At 37.4% G+C, this 17,890-nt stretch overlaps 1 protein-coding gene and 1 pseudogene across 5 annotated transcripts in view; both read left to right on the top strand.

The window, feature by feature from the left end:
* The window catches only part of MYO1D (myosin ID), a 367,466-nt gene that overhangs the window by 142,442 nt on the left and 207,134 nt on the right, over positions 1–17,890 (top strand). For all 5 annotated transcript variants that reach the window (XM_058283862.2, XM_058283863.2, XM_071210496.1 and 2 more), the window contains exon 16: positions 5,649–5,856. In XM_058283862.2, coding sequence (XP_058139845.1) covers positions 5,649–5,856 — 208 coding nt within the window. The remainder of the gene's footprint in view (positions 1–5,648; positions 5,857–17,890) is intronic.
* LOC101440688 (serine/arginine-rich splicing factor 5-like) lies at positions 1,297–2,695 on the top strand (annotated as a pseudogene).

Raw genomic sequence — 17,890 nt, 5'->3', positions numbered from 1 at the left:
CCATATCACTACCTGTAAGGGAAATGCAAATTAAAACAATGAGATATCATCTAAGGTGTTAGAATAGCCATTATTAAAAAAACAGACGACAGTAAGTGCTGGAGAGGATGTGGAGAGATCGGAACACTCCTTCACTGTTGGTAGGAGTGTAAAATGGTGCAGCCTCTGTGGAAGACAGTTTGGTGGTTCCTCAGGAAGCTAAATATAGAATTGCCATATGCTCGAGCAATTCCTCTACTAGGAATATATCAGAAGAACTAAAACTATGACACGAACAGACATCTGCATACCAATGTTCATAGCAGTGTTGTTCACAATTGCCAAAAGATATAAACAACCCAAGTGACCATCCACCAATGAATGGATAAACAAAATGTGGCATATATATACAATGGAATACTATGCTGCAATAAGAAGAAATGAAATTGGAACATGTGTGATAACATGGATGAATCTTGAAGACATTATACTAAGCGAAATAAGCCAGACACAAAAGGACAAATATTGCATGATCTCTTTAATATGAACTAAATACAAATAATAAACACGTGGAATTAGAACCTAGGGTATAGGTTATAAGGAGATAAGAGGAGGTTTGAGAAGAACTATGGATGCTTAATGTCCATAGAAGTTTTAATTAACTTGAATGTAAAAGTGTGGATATGGATGGAGTTGATAGTAACACATTATAGTGAGTAACAACTGGTTTATAAATGAGACTGTGACTTTAAAAGGTAGTCTGGGGAAATAAATGTCAATGAAAGAAAGCTAAAGAATAATCTAGGGACTGAATAACACAGTGAGCCCAAAGGTGGTTGAGAATTGTGGTTAAGGGTTCAAATGCAAGAGAGTCCTTCTGTGAGCTAGAGCAGATGTACATCACTATTGCAGGGTAATGGGAAAATGGAGAAATATGGGAAAAGTACAATTGGCATGACCTATAGACTGTGGTTAACAGCAATACTATAATATTCTTGCATTAATGCCAGGCTATACTGTGTTGATAATGGAGGTATACAGAAAAAGTGTGCCAAATGTATGCTATGGACCATGATTGGTGGTAATAGTCTGATGATATTATCTCATAATCTGTAACCAATGTTCCACCAGGGTGTGGAGTTGTATGGGAAATCTACACATCTGTATGATTGTTTTTTCAAGTTCACAATAACTGTAACAAAAATACATTAAAAAAAAAAATAGTGGCAGAGCTGCTAAGTGCGTCAGTTGTGGGCAGACATAGAGGAGTTAAGTCCTGGTCTGCAGGGAGCCAGATGACTCTGTTGCAGACTATGGACCGCTCTGGTCTCAGCTCTAAAGATCCTGTCCGGTAGGTAATACTAGCGGTCATCATGAGTGGCTGTCGAGTTTTCATCGGGAGGCTAAATCCAGCTGCCAGGGAGAAAGACGTGGAAAGATTTTTCAAGGGGTTGGGCGAATAAGAGATATTGATCTGAAAAGAGGCTTTGGTTTTGTGGAATTTGAGGATCCAAGGGATGCAGATGATGCTGTTTATGAGCTTGATGGAAAAGAACTTTGCAGTGAAAGGGTTACTATTGAACGTGCTAGGGCTTGTTCTCGAGGTGGAAGAGGTAAAGGGCGCTACTCTGACTGTTTTAGTAGTCGCAGACCTTGAAATGATAGATGAAATGCTCCACCTGTAAGAACAGAAAATTGGCTTATAGTTGAAAATTTATCCTCAAGAGTCAGCTGGCAGGATCTTAAAGATTTTATGAGACAAGCTGGGGAGATAACCTTTCCAGATGCACATCGACCTAAATTAAATGAAGGGGTGGTTGAGTTTGGCTCTTATGATGACTTAAAGAATGCTATTGAAAAACTTTCTGGGAAGTGGACTTGGCCCAGTGGATTGGGCATCCGTCTACCACATGGGAGGTCCACAGTTCAAACCCCAGGCCTCCTTGATCCATGTGGAACTGGCCCACACGCAGTGCTGATGCGCGCAAGGAGTGCCATGCCATGCAGGGGTGACCCCCGTGTAGGGGAGCCCCATGCACAAGGAGTGCACCCCATAAGGAGAGCCACCCAATGCTAAAGAAAGTGCAGCCTGCCCAAGAATGGCACCGCACACACGGAGAGCTGACACAACAAGATGACACAAAAAGAAACACAGAATCCCGTGCCACTGACAACAACAGAATCGAACAAAAGAAGAACATGCAGCAAATGGATACAGAGAACAGACAACTGGGCGGGGGGGGGGGGCGGTGAAGGGGAGAGAAATAAATTTTAAAAATCTTTAAAAAAAAAAAATTTTTTTTCTGGAAAGGAAATAAATGGGAGAAAAATCAATCAAATTAATTGAAGGCAGCAAAAGGCACAGTAGGTCAAGAAGCAGGTCCCATTCCCGGACCAGGAGTTCCTCTAGGTCTCAGAGCCGATTTCATTCTCGTAGTCGCAATCATACAGCCGGTCAAGGAGCAGAAGCTGGAGCAAGTCCCGTTCTGTTAGTAGGTCTCCTGTGTCTGAGAAGAGCCAGAAACGTGGTTCTTCAAATAGATCTAAGTCTCCAGCATCTGATCACCAGAGGTCCCAGTCCAGGTCAAGGTCCAGATCAGTTGACAGTGGCAATTAAACTGTAAATAACTTGCCCTGGGGACCTTTTTTTAAAACAAAACAAATTCCCAAACCATACTTGCTAAAAAATTCTGGTAAGTATGTGCTTTTCTGTGGGGGTGGGATTTGCAGGGGGTGGGGTTGGACTGGATATCTTTAGATGTGGACCATCAAGGGGTTGTTGAAAACTAATCGTATTAAATGTCTTTTGATAAGCCTTCTCACATTTTTGTGAATGTCTGAGGTATATAGTTTGTGTATATTGGTAGAGCTCTTTTATAACTAAAGCAAATTTAATTTATTTTGTAGTAGAAAACACTTGAACATTTTAGTTCCTGGTTATTGAAATACATCAATTCAAAATTAGTTTAATGTCTCAATTAAACTAATGAATGGCTTTGGATACTTCAAAGAGCTCTAAATTTGCTTGTATATAAAGACTGGCTTTGAGTTTTCCTTGTTGGGGTTAGGGTATCCTCCCACCCCCCCCTTTTAACAGCTGCACAGCAAAGCAACACATTAAGGCAGCTGTTTGTTATTGATAATAAAATATTATAAAACTGCTTAAAAAAAAAAGTAGTATGGGTTGGGGGGAAAGTATACCAAATGTAGGATAAGGAATATAGTTGGTAGTAATATTTTGACAATGCTTTAGCATAGTTTGTAAAAAATGTTTCACACCAGTGCAAAGAGTTGGTGGAGGGGTGATGTATGAGACCCCTGTGTGATGTTATGTATGTTTATTTTGTAAGTTCGCAATCTTTACTATACATTTATTGTTATGTATCATTCATGTGTGAATGATATACTTCAATAAAAAATTGAGAGCATGAAATAGATGAAGTGACTTGGAGAAAATGAATGTAGAAAAAGGCCTGATCAGAGCCATGGGGCACCTCAATATTTAGGGGTCCCGTGGTGGAGGAGGAATAGCAAGAAAGTGAGATTGATGAGGAATATCCAGGGAGACAAAGGAAACCTGGAAGGCTGTGCTTCCATGGGAACTAAGAAAAGAGGGAGGTGTCAAGGAGGAAGGCTGCGGTTTAGGTCTCTATTACCTTAAGTAATGGGGAAAGCCCTGTGAGGTAAACTTTTAAAGATTGCTGAAAGACACAAAAGTAGACTTGAACAAATGAAATTATATCACTTGTTCTTGGATAGAACACATAATCATATATAAATTTAATGAATTCAATTTCTGAACCCAATTCAAATTCAAATGGGTTTTTTGTTAGTTTGATGTTTTTCCTGGAATTATGCAAGTTGATTCTAAAGTTTATATGAAAAGATAAGCATTCGGGAATAGCTAGGAAGACCTATTTAAAGAAAAAAAAAAAGAATGAGGAGAGACTACCAGATATTAAAATGTAATAACTTCTACAATTAAAACCTTGTGACACTGATGTATAGATTAACAGAGCAGTGAAACAGACCAGGAAATCCAAAAATAAACTGAAGTACAAATGAAAAAAAAAGTATATTGATAAAGATGGCATCTTAAGTCACGGGGGAAAGATGCTTTTTTTTAATAAATAGTGTTGGACAATTTGAATAGCTCTTTGTTAAAAAGATAAAATTGGATTCATACCTCATATTATACACCAAAATCCAAATGGATCAGAGATCTAAATGTAGAAAATGAAAATAGATAAGTACTAGAACAACACACAGGTGATTTACTCTGTAACTGGACTGTGAGGAAAGTCTGTCTCACTATGACTTAAAATTCAGGTTGCATTATAGGAAAAAATTTATTAATTTGAAATATATATATATTAAATATATATATATATATATTAAAAAAAAAACCACTATGGTAGAGCACCTTCTAGGGTGGCTCCAGTGATTCCCTCCTCTCCTGGTATTCACATGCTGTATAAATAATTCCTTGAGCGGAGGGCTGGACCTAGGGATTTGCTTCTAAAAAATAGACTATGGCAAAAGGGATGTGATGTCACTTTTGATATTTGGCTACAAAAGACTGTGACTCTGAGACTTCTGTGACTTCCATTGTGCTCACGCTTAGTCTATTGCCTTCTTGCCTGCTTTCGTGAAGCAAGCTGGTATGGACCGAGCAGCCTGAGTCCTACATGGCTGCTTGTATGTAGAATCACAGTTGTCGTGTATTGATCTATGCAGCAACACTCCATAATTTTCTTTCAGTTCTCAGGTTTACTTGAAGATCTGCTTGCCTCCTTAAAGATGGTCACACCACTCATAAGTATTTCAGTTTTGTTTGTCCCCGGTCATTTACCTGTTTGTTTATTGCTCTCACTTTGCTGGCAAGGTCTCTAGAACCGTATTGTGTAGAGCCTGTGATGGAGGCATCCTTTCCTGAGGTCGCCCCTTTAAGAATATTTGCTAAAGTTTTTGGTAAATAGCCTTTTTTAGCCTAAAGTACCTTTCTGTTCCTAGTTTGCAAAGAGTCACTATCATGAATGGGTGTTTCATTTTATTGAAGGATTTTTCTGCATCTCTTATCAGACTAGTGAAATTCACTTTTTTTTTTAAGATTTACTTTTTATTTATTTCTCTCCCCTTCCCCTTCCAGCCCCCCCATTGTCTGCTCTCTCTGTCCATTCACTGCATGTTCTTCTGTGGCCGCTTCTATCCTTATCAGTGGCACCAGAAATCTGTGTTTTTTTTTTTGTTGGGGCTTCTTTCTGTGTCAGCTCTCCGTGTGTGCGGCGCCATTCCTGGGCAGGCTGCACGTTATTTCCCACTGGGCGGCTCTCCTTACGGGGTGCACTCCTTGCACGTGGGGGACACCCCTGTGTGGCATGGCACTCCTTGTACGCATCAGCACTGCGCAAGGGCCAGCTCCGCATGGGTCAAGGAAGCCCAGGGTTTGAACTGCGGACCTCCCATGTGGTAGACGGACGCCCTATCCATTGGGCCAAGTCCGCTTCCCTGAAATTCACTTTCAATAGTTGGCAAAGAAAGTTTTTAGTTGTTTTGTTTTGTTTTTCTAATGAAACATCTTGAATTTTATTTAATAGATTTCCTGGATCTACTCAGATGGACATAGGGTTTTTCTCCCTTAATCTGTGCCCTGTTCTTTCTTTACCCAGGTACAAGATGATCTCTGAATTTACCTGGCCCAATCATGAGCTCCGTTCAGACAAAGAGGCTGTCAAGAAACTGATTGAACATTGTGAGTTTCAGGATGATGTTGCTTATGGGAAGACCAAAATTTTCGTTCGAACCCCCCGAACCTTGTTTACCTTAGAAGAACTCCGTGCCCAGATGCTCATAAGGATTGTCCTCTTTCTACAAAAGGTAATTGTATATTTTATATACAAGGATAAGCTCATGCTTTTATATTCTCAAAAAACAACAAAAGCATGGAATGCTTTCTTTAACTCAAGAAAAATATTAATGGAGGTGCGTTTTTTGCATCAGTGCATTTCTTGTTTTCTGTTGCCTTCAGCATATGAAACACTTATTTGGCTATCTGAGATCAAAATTGTTTTATCCTCAAAATTAACACTGAAGACATTGCTCTTTTGTCTTCTGGTATTTAAAGTTGGAAAGAGTCTGAACCTGTCTGATTTTTATCTTTTGTAATCAATTGTGTGTTTTCCCTCAGCTTAAAGGCATTTTTGTTTATTTTGTAATTCAAAAATTTACCAACATATTTGAAACCACCTCCCTCATCCATTGGTACTCCTGCCATTTGACCTCAGGGGTGGAGTGCCAGCTTAATGTCCATTAATTCATGGTACATATCATCATTGATCTGTACAAGGCTCATTTCTGTTTCATTCACTCATTCATGTATTTCTTTTTATCTCCCATACCCATTCCCATACTTTCTATAAGAATTATTTTCTATAAATAAATTATATGTGTGTGTGTGTGTGTGTGTGTGTGTGTGTGTGTGTGTGTAAAAGTATGTACCTTTGTAAAAATGTCCTTAGGATATATGTAGGAGAAGAATTGCTGGGACATAATGGTATACATGTTACATAGTTGGTATAAGTTATCTCAGGTTCCTCTCTAGAATGACTCTGCCAATTTGCACCATCACCAGCTGTATGTGAAGGTTACTATGTGACCACATTTTTACCAGTATTATCCAATTACCTAAATTTTGTCAAACTAATAGGTATAATAAAATCTCATTGTTGTTTTATTTTATATTTCTCTGATTATTGAATTTGTGGATCTCATTACATGCTAGTTGGCTTTTTGTGTTTTTCTCTAAACTGCCTATTCATATCCTTTGTTTTACTACTGGAATTGGTATATTTTTCTTGTGATTAGCAAGAATTCCTTGAATATTTTGGACATTAGTCTCTTATCAGTAATAATATTATAAATACAGTTTCCTATACCATAGGCATTCAAAATTAACTTTGTCCACAATATCCATGGTTGAACAGAATGCTTAAATCTGACATAATCAAATTCTACTATTTTCTGACTTATAGTTTGTGCTTTCAGAATTTTAAGGTGGCTTTCCTTGTCTCTAGGTCACAAAGACATTATTCTATATTTTCTTCTGTGAACTGTAGTTTTACCTTTCACATTTAGATCTTTACTCCATTTAGAACCTACCTATCTATGTGATTTTATATAAGAATTAATTTCATTTTCCTCAGTATGGTAAGGTAGTTTTCTCAATACCCTCTAAACAATCTGTCCTTTTCACATTGATTTGTGGTGCCACTTTTATAATATATTAAGTTCCTGTATATGTGGTCTATCTCTGAAAGCTGTATTCTGTTTCATTTTTCTGTTTGCTTATTTTTTCACTAATGCCACATAATTTTATAGTAGTATGTCTTATTATATGGTAGGATAAATCTGTCTTCCTTACTCTTCTTTATTAAGGTTGATTAAACTGTATACGTATACCTTTATTCTGCAATATAAATTTTAATGTGCATGTATTGAGTTCATTAAATTCAGCAGTAATTTTGATTAGGGTTGCATTGAATTTATAGATTAATTTGAGAGTATTAACATTTTTACATTATTAAATTGATCAGTAAGAGCATAGAATGGGTTTTTTTTTTTTAAGATTTATTTTTTATTTATTTCTCCCACACATACAAACCGCCCCCCCCCCCCAGTTGTCTGCTCTCTCTGTCCATTCGCTGCGTGTTCTTCTGTGACCGTTTCTATCCTTATCATCAGCACTGGGAATCTGTGTTTCTTTTTGTTGCGTCATCTTGTTGTGTCAGCTCTCCGTGTGTGCAGCGCCATTCTTGGGCAGGCTGCACTTTCTTTCACGCTGTGTGGCTCTCCTTACAGGGTGCACTGCTTGCGCATGGGGTTCCCCTATGCGGGGGACACCCCTGCGTGGCACGGCACTCCTTGCGCGCATCAGCACTGCGCATGGGCCAGCTCCACACGGGTCAAGGAGGCCCGGGGTTTGAACCGTGGACCTCCCATGTGGTAGGCAGACGCCCTATCCATTGGGCCAAGTCCATTTCCCAGAACAGATTTCTTTAAATCATCTTCATTGACCTTTAGTCTTAATGAGAGGCTTAATAAATTCATGGTTATTTCCTGGATATTTTGTTGTTGTTGCTGCTACTGTGAAAACTTTTATTAATTTTCTGCATGTTAGTGTTAGTATAGAAAAATACCAAATTTTGTTGGCTTATTTGTATCCAGAAGTAAACCTTTCTTGATTCGTATTTGTTGGTGCTAAATGATTATATCATGCATGAATAATGAAAGTTTTCTCTTCCTTCCTATTGCCAAGATGCCTCTAAATGCGGAACTCTTCATTTATTTTGCCTGGAATTCAGAAAAAGTTTTGGATTGAAATACCAAATTCTATTTTAGCCTTAAATGTTTCCTTACTTGAAGTGTTTACTTATTGCTTTGTCCAGCTCTGTTGTCTTTCTCAAGAATGCTTCTAAATTTGTAGGTTGGAGCTCTGTTTTCTGTCTGTCATAGTAAATTATTTTCATGCATTTGGACTTCTCTGTCTTCAAGTTCCTTTCCCTTGATCTGCAGTACTTCTCTGTGGGTTTGATATTTGGGTTTTTTCCCATAGATTTTATATTAGGGTTGTTATTTTTTTCTCAGGGTTTACCCCAGAACCAAGGTGATCATACCTCTCAGCTCGGCACAACCCTGGTTTATGAGTATTGCCTGGTGTAATTATTAATAGCTCCCCCTTTCACTCTCAAAAATGCCCCAGTAGGGATAATTAATTATATAGTCACCTTCCCCTGCATTCACTTTCTGTCCTCTTAGTGTCTGGTAGAATCCTCTTCTAAAATCTACAGTGGCAGTTTGTTCACTCTTTCACAATTCTCGGTGTCCAACAGACTTTAGGCTATTATAACTGTGCTAGCCAATGTAGACTCCATGCCTCTCAGCCCGACGGCTCAGCTCAGACATAAAGTGTTATAATTTCAGGTATTCACAGCTACAAGAGCCCTTCCTTTCTCAGTCACCACTGAAGGCAGTTTTCTTCTAGAAATGTAGTGTGCCATTACTATTCACCACGTCTTTTCTGATGAGGAATTATAGTCTCTATCTAGAAAAGAGAGATGGTAAAAGAAAATGGATGGCTGCTTTAAAAAAAACAAAACGAAACTTCACCCATGTGGTGGAGGGACAGCTGTCCAGTCTTCTCTCTGATGTAGATTTGCAGTTCTCAACAGGGGGTAGAGAATAGGGTCTCCCTGCCTATTCTCAGGCTGTTCTAGCAAAGGCCAATGTGTGAGACACTGGTTATGTTTTTTAGGCTGGTTCCACAGGCCATGACATTAAAGTTTCTCTCAACTTCTAAGAATAGGTCATCAGTCACCTAATTTTCAACGTGATGTGTGTTTTCATTTTGTGTACTTATAGGAATTTAATAAGATGTTAAGAGAGACACCACCAGGAGTTGCTATTTTAAATAAGAATCTCCAACAATTGGTTTTTTTAATATTTAAATAAAAAACTTTCTCTTTTTTATGATTATATAAATGAAGCATGCTCATTGTAACAGAAAATTAAAACCATGCAGAAAAGTATAAGGAAAAATGTGAAAAATCACCTAAAATCCCACCACCCAGAGGTAACATTTTGCTGAATGTCCTTTCTTATACAATTGTTGGCTTAAAAGTTATGCACTATTGAAGGTTTTCTAAGCCCATTGTCATACAGCCTCTAGAAAGATTGAACCACTTTATACTCCCACCAACTAATGTGTGAAAGAGCTTATCTCCATGAAGCACTGAATATTTTCATTCTTTTAAAAAACCCTTTCTGAATAACCTAAAATCTGAATGTTTGAATATCTAAAGTGCATTTTTTTAAGAAGCCATGGTTGTAGTGTACCCATATATGCATCACTAAAGTAAAAGAAATAAATCAGGGTAGCCAGGGAGATTTTTTTAAAGGTCATTCTCCTCTTTCTTTCATAATATATAATTGATTCACTTACTCATATATCCTCTACATTTGAGTGTGTGTGTTCCTTATATCACTTTTGAATGGGAAATCACTAATATGATACTTCTGTATGATGCTGAAAAATTAAAGTTTTCAAAATCACAGCTTTAAGCAAGGAGGTACTGAGAGATTAGTAGGGTATAGTGTCAGTTCAGTAGCAAACACATGATGTGGGCCAAGTTGAAGTGTATAATGAAGTGTTTTGTGAAGTTAATCTGTCCAACTTGATTTTGTTGTTTTGGCTTTTTTCTTCAACATGAAGCTTTCTGGTTTTGGACTTCTTATCATTTGTCTTCTGTGTATCAATATTCATTAATTCCTAGCAGATATGATACTTCTTTGTCACTTGGTAGGGAAAATTCTGCAAGAAAGACTATAGGTTTTAGTTAACCAATCCTTAATGAAAATGTACTACAAATAGTCATGATTTTCTGATATTCTTTACTCTTTAGTCTAAAATATTTTGTTGAATTGGAAGAGGAAGGGATATGGAAATTCTCAAAAAAAAGTTTATTTTTCATGTACATGTGTGGTTTTAAAATTTATTTTCTACTTCAGGGTGATGGGAATGTGGAGAAGCATGGGAAAAATACAATTAATGTAACCTATGGACTATAGTTAACAGCAATAATGTAATATCCTTGCATCAATGCCAGAGATGTACTTTGTTGATAATGGGGGAGGTATGGGAAAAAAATATGCCAAATTTATACTGTGGACCATAGTTAATGGTAATAGTTTGTTAATATTATCTCATATCTGTAACAAATGTTCCACAGTGGTGTGGTGTGTTGGTGAAGGGGTATTGCATGGAATTCTACACATGTGCATGATTGTTTTTCAAGTTGACAACTTCTGTAATAAAAATAAATTTTAAAATTAAATGGGTGAAAAAAAGCTTATGTTCTCATTCTAGGGCATTGTAAGGCAAAAAAATTGTCAAATAAGATGATGTTAAGGATCAATCCTCAAAGAAGATAGAAAATAGCTGGAGAAGTTTATCTTTTGTGTGGCCATTAACAACAAACTTGGAGTAGGTTGACTGAACTGAAGAGTGGATGTCTTGTCCCACCGATAAGACAAAAGGGCACCCTTTGTGAAATGTTTTTTTTGGGGGCAATTAGCCCTTGATTAAAGTGCATCTATAATTAGTTGTAAACAGAGACCTAAACTGTTCACCATGTTGTGTGCTTGGACTGTCCAAACACACCCTTTGATTCTAGCTCTAGAAATGAAATTATCCTTTCCATCTGTCACGGCGTGTTTAAGCCGTCAAGACCCTTCCTTGTCCCATATTGAGGGCTGCTACACATTGAAATTCTTTATTAAAATAATACCTTATGACTCTTAATCGTTTTCCTCCAGGTAATTTCTGGGTACCTTGGGATCACAGTTATAGAAACAGATTCCCAAGCATAGCTCATGATTGCCATGGCAGCAAGAGCTGCAAGCTCTTTGAAAATTTAAATCAAGCCAGCCCTCACCTGCTCTAATCTCCAGCTTGTGAACCAGGCAGTGAAACCACGTTATTTCAGTCGTATGGCTCACAGAACCAATGGTATAATGAGCTCCGGGATTCTCAGTCAAGCTTAAATCCAGTGTCAGCTGGCAGTCTTCCATCGTAGTTAAATGAAACTATACACATATTTATAAGGGAAATAATATGACCCTTATCTATAAATGTTCAGATACATTGGCCTCCTAGGATCAGTTGGCTCCCAGAATTTTATTTTTTTGTTTGCCAGCTTCCTGCTTGAAGGATGGCAGTGGTTTGATTATTAGACCATAACAAAGTTAGTGCAATTCCAAAAGCCAGATAGGGGAGAACAAAGGAGTAAGTGAAGAAAAATGTCAGTGGAAGACATGTGAAAGAGAAAACAAGGTGATTATAAAGTAAACGAATGAAAAAAGAAAAAAGTCATGCTAGTGAAATAAAATATACTCAAAATGTAGACTAAAATTATATATAAAGTTTCTAATTTTATGAGAAGTCCAAGATGGAATTGTAATGTAATCTTTTTTAATTAAAAATGATAAAGTTTTGGCATTCCACTGAGACACTAATATTGTAAGAATATTATGTAAAAATAGGGCTACCTGATTTTTTTTCCCAATAAATCAGAGCATACCTTGAATAATATGTTGTAAAGGAAATAATAAACACACATAAGATCTAGTGTCCTTTTTGTGGTGGCTCATGGGGAAAGTCTTTGTTTTTATACCAGGAAGAGTTGTCCTTCTCCTGAGCCACTACCCTCAAACTGGAGTCATGTAGTTATGAGAAGGGGGCTGGGCTGCTGCAAAACCTCACTGGGAAATTTCCTCGAGGAGTAGTATTGGACATCCTTAAATTGTTCCTGAATTTAATGGGAAAGCTTCTAGTGATACTGTTAAAGCATGATACTGGGTGAGATAGATCTATTTCAGCATGGTAAAGAAGTATCTGTCTATTCCAGTTGTGGTAAGAGTACTTTAAAAATCAAAAATAGATGTTGAATTATATCAGATTACTCCTTAGCAGATTTGAAGATGCCCATGTGTTTTTTTCCCCTCTCTTTTGTGCTGCCAATATGAAGAATTTTACTAATTCCATATCAGTATTATGTTTGCTTCAGCAAGATTTTAAGGAAGCTTTTCCTTTTTCTGTACTTTGAAACAGTCTACAATTGGAGTTGAACTGTTCAAATTGAATTCCCCCATGAAGCCATCTAGAAAGGGGCATTTATTTGTTGGAGCATAACCCTTCAACAGCTTTCTCTAATTCTTTATGATAATTGGTCTGGTTTTATTTTCTATCTTCCTGGGCTCAGTTTTGGTAATTTATATTTTCCTAGAAAACAAACCAAGTTCTCAAATTGAACAGATTTGAATAAGGTAGTCTGTTTTGTTTTGTTTTTTCATTTCCTTTGTATCTACAGCCATCCCCTCTTCTTATTTTGTATATTTGCTTTGTGCTCACTTTTTTCTTCATTAACTTTAGTTAATGCCATATTTTATTTATTTTCTCCAAAAACCAGCTCTCTGATTTATTAATTGCACCATTTTCATGTTTCTAATTTATTAATTTTTATTATCTTCATCAATTCCTCCTTCATCATCTTTTTTTTTTAATATGAAGAGCAGAAGCAAACAGATTATCTTTCTCCAGCTTCTGAAGTTGAATGCTTCATTCATCTCCTTCCTTCACATTTATTTGTAGTGGTCTATGGAATTTTTCCTGAGAAATGCTTTTGTTGTATCTATAGGGTCAAATACACTATCATTTATTTTAAGTTCAGGTTTCCTCTTTGCCTAAAAGATTAAATTTACAAAATCATCTCCAGGTGTATGTATCTTATATATATGTTTTGTTTCATTTTCTAGTTTTACTGATTTTTAGTTTTATTGCATTATGAGTCACAGAATGCCAAATGAACAATTTGCACTTTCTGAAATTTTTTGAGGTTTACTTTGGGACCTGATTATGGTCAATTTTGTGGATATAACTCAAAAGAAGGTGTATTTTCTATTTATTTTTTATTATGGAAAATTGCAATAATATTATGAACCCCCGTTTTCCCACTACCCAACTTCAACAATTAACGGCATGTTTGTGCATTTTGTTTGGTTTGGTTTGGAGTTTTTCTACAGGAAATCCCAGGTGTCTTCTTATTTCGCCCTTAAATACCAATATAATCTCTACCTGAAAAAGCTCTATAGACAAGGACGGCAGTGTACCATGATCATATCATATCAAATTAATAATAATCCCTTAATGTTGTCTAGTGCATAGTTTGTGCTCATTGTTTCCCAGTTGGCTAAAAAATGTCTTTTTCCAGATGGTCAGGGTAAGGTAACCCTCTACGTTGCTGAGGAGCAGTTGAGAATGGAATATGCTGGTCTTCATCCAAATGCATGCTAAACACCAAGGGCAGTGCTTCCTGGAAGTCTGTCAGTTCTCTCTCAGCCAGTTTGGGTTTTGTTCAAATAGATTTCCTTAAGAAATTTCACGGAAGATTAATTATGACTTTCAATAACATATCCTTTCATTAAAAAAAAAATGTGTATTTTTTAAAGTGACTCATGCATCACCAGAGCTGCCTTGACTCGTTTGTCTTCGTTAATAATTTAATTTTATTTGTATGTTCTTGTATGTATTTGTTAAATTCACAATTTGCATTCTTATCATTTGGATTATTTTATAGCCCCAGTAGCAAAGATCTTGTGAAGGATTAAAGTGACTCATTAAAGCATAACCCTCTAATGAAAATAGTAAGTTCTGAAACTGAGAATAATGTCATAACTGTTAATTATAAGGCGTCTCAAAGGTGAGTGTAGACTTAGGTATAATAATTATTTAAATCAGCCCCCAAAAAGTGTGAATAGAATCATTATCTGAAAATTGGGTTTTATTGGCCTAGTAATTAATGTGCCTGTATTCCCTAATATATTGTTTATTATGAAACTTTGTCAAGTAGTGTCAGGAAGCCATGGATGCTTTCACATTACTTTCAAGCAAAGCACACCAACTTTTTTGTGAAACCAATGAACTGTTTTATTTGCCAGACTAAAAGAAGCAAAGCAATTTTTTTTTTATATAAAATTGACTACTTTTGCCCTTAGAGGAAACAAAACAAAAACTAATATAGTAGCTAATTGCCTCTTATTGTTTTCATTTAGGATAAAGGAGCTAACGTCACTGAGTGGTTAAGTAACATCTGAGGTCACACAGATAGTGAGGGCCAGAATTGGGATTGGAATCCAGGTAGTCTAGTCTTCTTCCCACATTCTTTTATCCTGCTATTCGCTTAAAACACAGTGGCATCATTCAGAATGCTCTCCTTCTAGAAAAACAAATATGACACAGTAATGCAGAAAAGTTGGTAAAACCAGCCACAAAGATGATGATGGCATCATGCTCAGAGAAAGCTGGATGAGATTTGGCAAAATTCCTTTATAAATGACCTCCAAGTCATTTTGTGTTAAGTATGAGAACTAACATATATATATTATTATTGGAAGAAAACATTTATGTTCAAAGTATGAATCAGCTCTTAACATATGTATAGTAATGAAAAGTGACCAGTGACACTATTTTTACTGAGAATATGTGCTCCAGGGAACGAAATTTGTCTTTCTTTTGGTAAAAGTGGCTTTGGGACCATGAGCAGGTTGGGGTCTGGAGGATGCGTTTGGATAACTCCCAAGAAAGCATACGCTGTCTGTGCAGGAAAAGGGGCATTGCTGTGCGAGAAGAGACGGTCCCCCAGTGCCAGTCCATTCATCGCTTTGTCACAGAGAGTATCTCTGGCCAAAAATAAGCTTCTTGGTCTTGACTGAGTGTTAAAAGAAATAAAGAAAATTGTGCCTTTGATCAAAAGCTGGCCATTGAGTGCCTGCCTCTTCCATCTGCCTCGAGAAGAAATAGGTAGCAGGTGTTCTTTTCAACAATGTGTTCTGTAGTTGTGCGGTAGAAGGGTGCTCACATGCAACTTTAAATGAATACTCGTATATTTACTCATTACTGAGCGGGAACACAAAAGTGGGAAAGACAAGTCTCTACCCAGAAGAAAGTGACAGCCCAGTCAGGAGGGAGCTGTGTTAGCAGCTCAGGACAAGCCAGTGAGGTGGAGTGGTTGTGATGCTTGGGTGGGCACCTACGTGAGGGAGGGAGGGAAGGCTTTTTTGAAGACAAAGAGATGCCAAGCAGTGTGAGAACTACTGGGTTAAGAGTCACACTTAACTGAAAAATACTCTTACAGGGAGGGCAGAGCTTAATCTATCTCAGAAGCCATTTATTCATGTTGAATTCATTAGAATCGGCTCACTGATGTCCTAGCAGGTTAACTGTCACTAAGGTTAGTGGATAAAAACCTCCTATGGCAAATGTAGCGAACAAATAGTTCTCTACCAAAAAAAAAAAAAAAAAAAAATCGAACAAATGTAGTTTTCCATATAAACACTCTTTAGTCCTAGTCCTTGGAATTACTAAAACCTCCCTTTTAATGTTACAGGAAAGTTCTTTGTCCTTCTTAGCAAATAGTCATTTGGACAGTTAGCAAGCAAACATACATGGCAGCAGTACAACTTATGATGACAAAATTAAATTTAGATTTAACTTGAATTTTGTAACAAGTACATAAATATCTATTAACCTTTTCCTTATCTGTCTAACAAGATGTAAAGGCTGGCTTAGGATTTGTCAAAGAACCTGTATCAACAAAATCCCATTTTTTTTCAAGATCCCTCAATAATTGGCATTTGAGGTGGGAAGGCTCTGATTTAATTTTACATTTTAGGTGATGGCTTATAATATTCTTTTTCCACACCACACTGTACATAGTCTTCTACAACTTGATTTTTTTCACTCAGCATGTTTTAAAATTTCATTAGGCCAATATTGTAACTCTAGTTTATTTTTACTGCTTTATGCTATTAAATTTTCTTTTCCTGTTAATAGTTTTTTCTGTTTTTTGCCATATTCAATAATGCTCCAGTCAACATTTCTTTTTTTTAATGTTTTATTTATTAATTTTTTTAAAGATTTTTAATTTATTTCTCTCCCCTTCCCTGCCCCCCCCAGTTGTCTGCTCTCTGTGTCCATTTGCTGTGTGTTCTTCTGTGTCCACTTGTATTCTTGTCAGCAGCACCCAGAATCTGTGTCTCATTTTGTTGTGTCATCCCGCTGTGTCACCTCTCTGTGTATGCGGCACCATTCCTGGGCAGGCTGCACTTTTTACACTCCGTGCAATTGCGCGTGGGGCTCCCCTACACGGGGGACACCCCTGCGTAGCATGACACACTTTGTGGGCATCAGCATTGCACGTGGGCCAGCTCATCACACGGGTCAGGAGGCCCTGGGTTTGAACCCTGGACCTCCCATGTGGTAGGCGGGTGCTCTATCCTTTGGGCCAAATCCGCTTCCCTCAACATTTCTTTTATGTCTTCTTGCCCTCAGGTCAATAAGGCTCTGTTGGGCAACTCTTCTCAAATTTTGAGGACCCCAAAGAGCTTACCATAGAAAATTGCAAAAAAATACAAGAATACAAACACATACTCCTGTCGATGTCAGAGTGATGATGTCATCACATGTGACATAGCCTCTGGAAAATGCCCCTGTAAACTCATGAGAGGATGAGAGTTAAATAGGCACATAACTCCTTGGTCTTATTATGAAGTTAGTTTTACTCTCATGGGCCCCCTGAGAGGGCTTCTGCCATGTTCAGGGTTCCCTGAACCACATTTTAAGAACTGATGCTCTAGGGCAGGAATCCTTGATCTTTCTTGTTCCACAGACCCCTTTGCTAGTCAGGTGAAATGAATACTACTGTAATTTATGTATTGCATACATTCATAAGTTTAAGAAATGCTAGATTTCAGTTAGACGTCAGAGAAAATAAAGGTAAAATGATTTTTTTCAATTCAAACTCACTGACCCCCTGAAATCTTTCCATGGACTCCTTGGGGTCCTTGGGCCCTGATTAAGAACTCCTGCTCTAGGATATGTGCCCCACATTGCAAATGCTAGGTCATAGAGTCTACACTCAGGATTGCCAAATTGCTTTCCAAAATAATTGTACCGCTATACACTCACTCAGGAATGTATGAGAGTTTTATTATTCTGCACCCTTACCAACAATTTGAATTGTCAGACTTTCTATCTCAGTCTGAGCTTTGACTCCTGAGTATATCCTTTACTCTCCTGTAAACTCAGTTATACATGGGAGTGTTTGTTTCATTTTTCCAGCAGCAGGGATATCAGATTGTTCTGCCATGTTCCTGCCATATTAGGCAGAAGTGCCATTTAAGAGAGCGAAGTGACCTGGTCAGTTTTTTACTTTTAAATACAGCTGTGGGGAGGAGACATTAGTCAGCAAAGCTGGAAGCAGAATGAACAATTAAGAACCTGTTGCTCTAATCTAGGGGA

The sequence above is a fragment of the Dasypus novemcinctus genome, chromosome 21, assembly GCF_030445035.2.
Source record: "Dasypus novemcinctus isolate mDasNov1 chromosome 21, mDasNov1.1.hap2, whole genome shotgun sequence".
In the NCBI taxonomy this organism is placed as follows: Eukaryota; Metazoa; Chordata; class Mammalia; order Cingulata; family Dasypodidae; genus Dasypus; species Dasypus novemcinctus.
The sequence above is the reverse complement of the archived record's forward strand: the minus strand, read 5'-3'. Positions and strand labels throughout refer to the sequence as shown.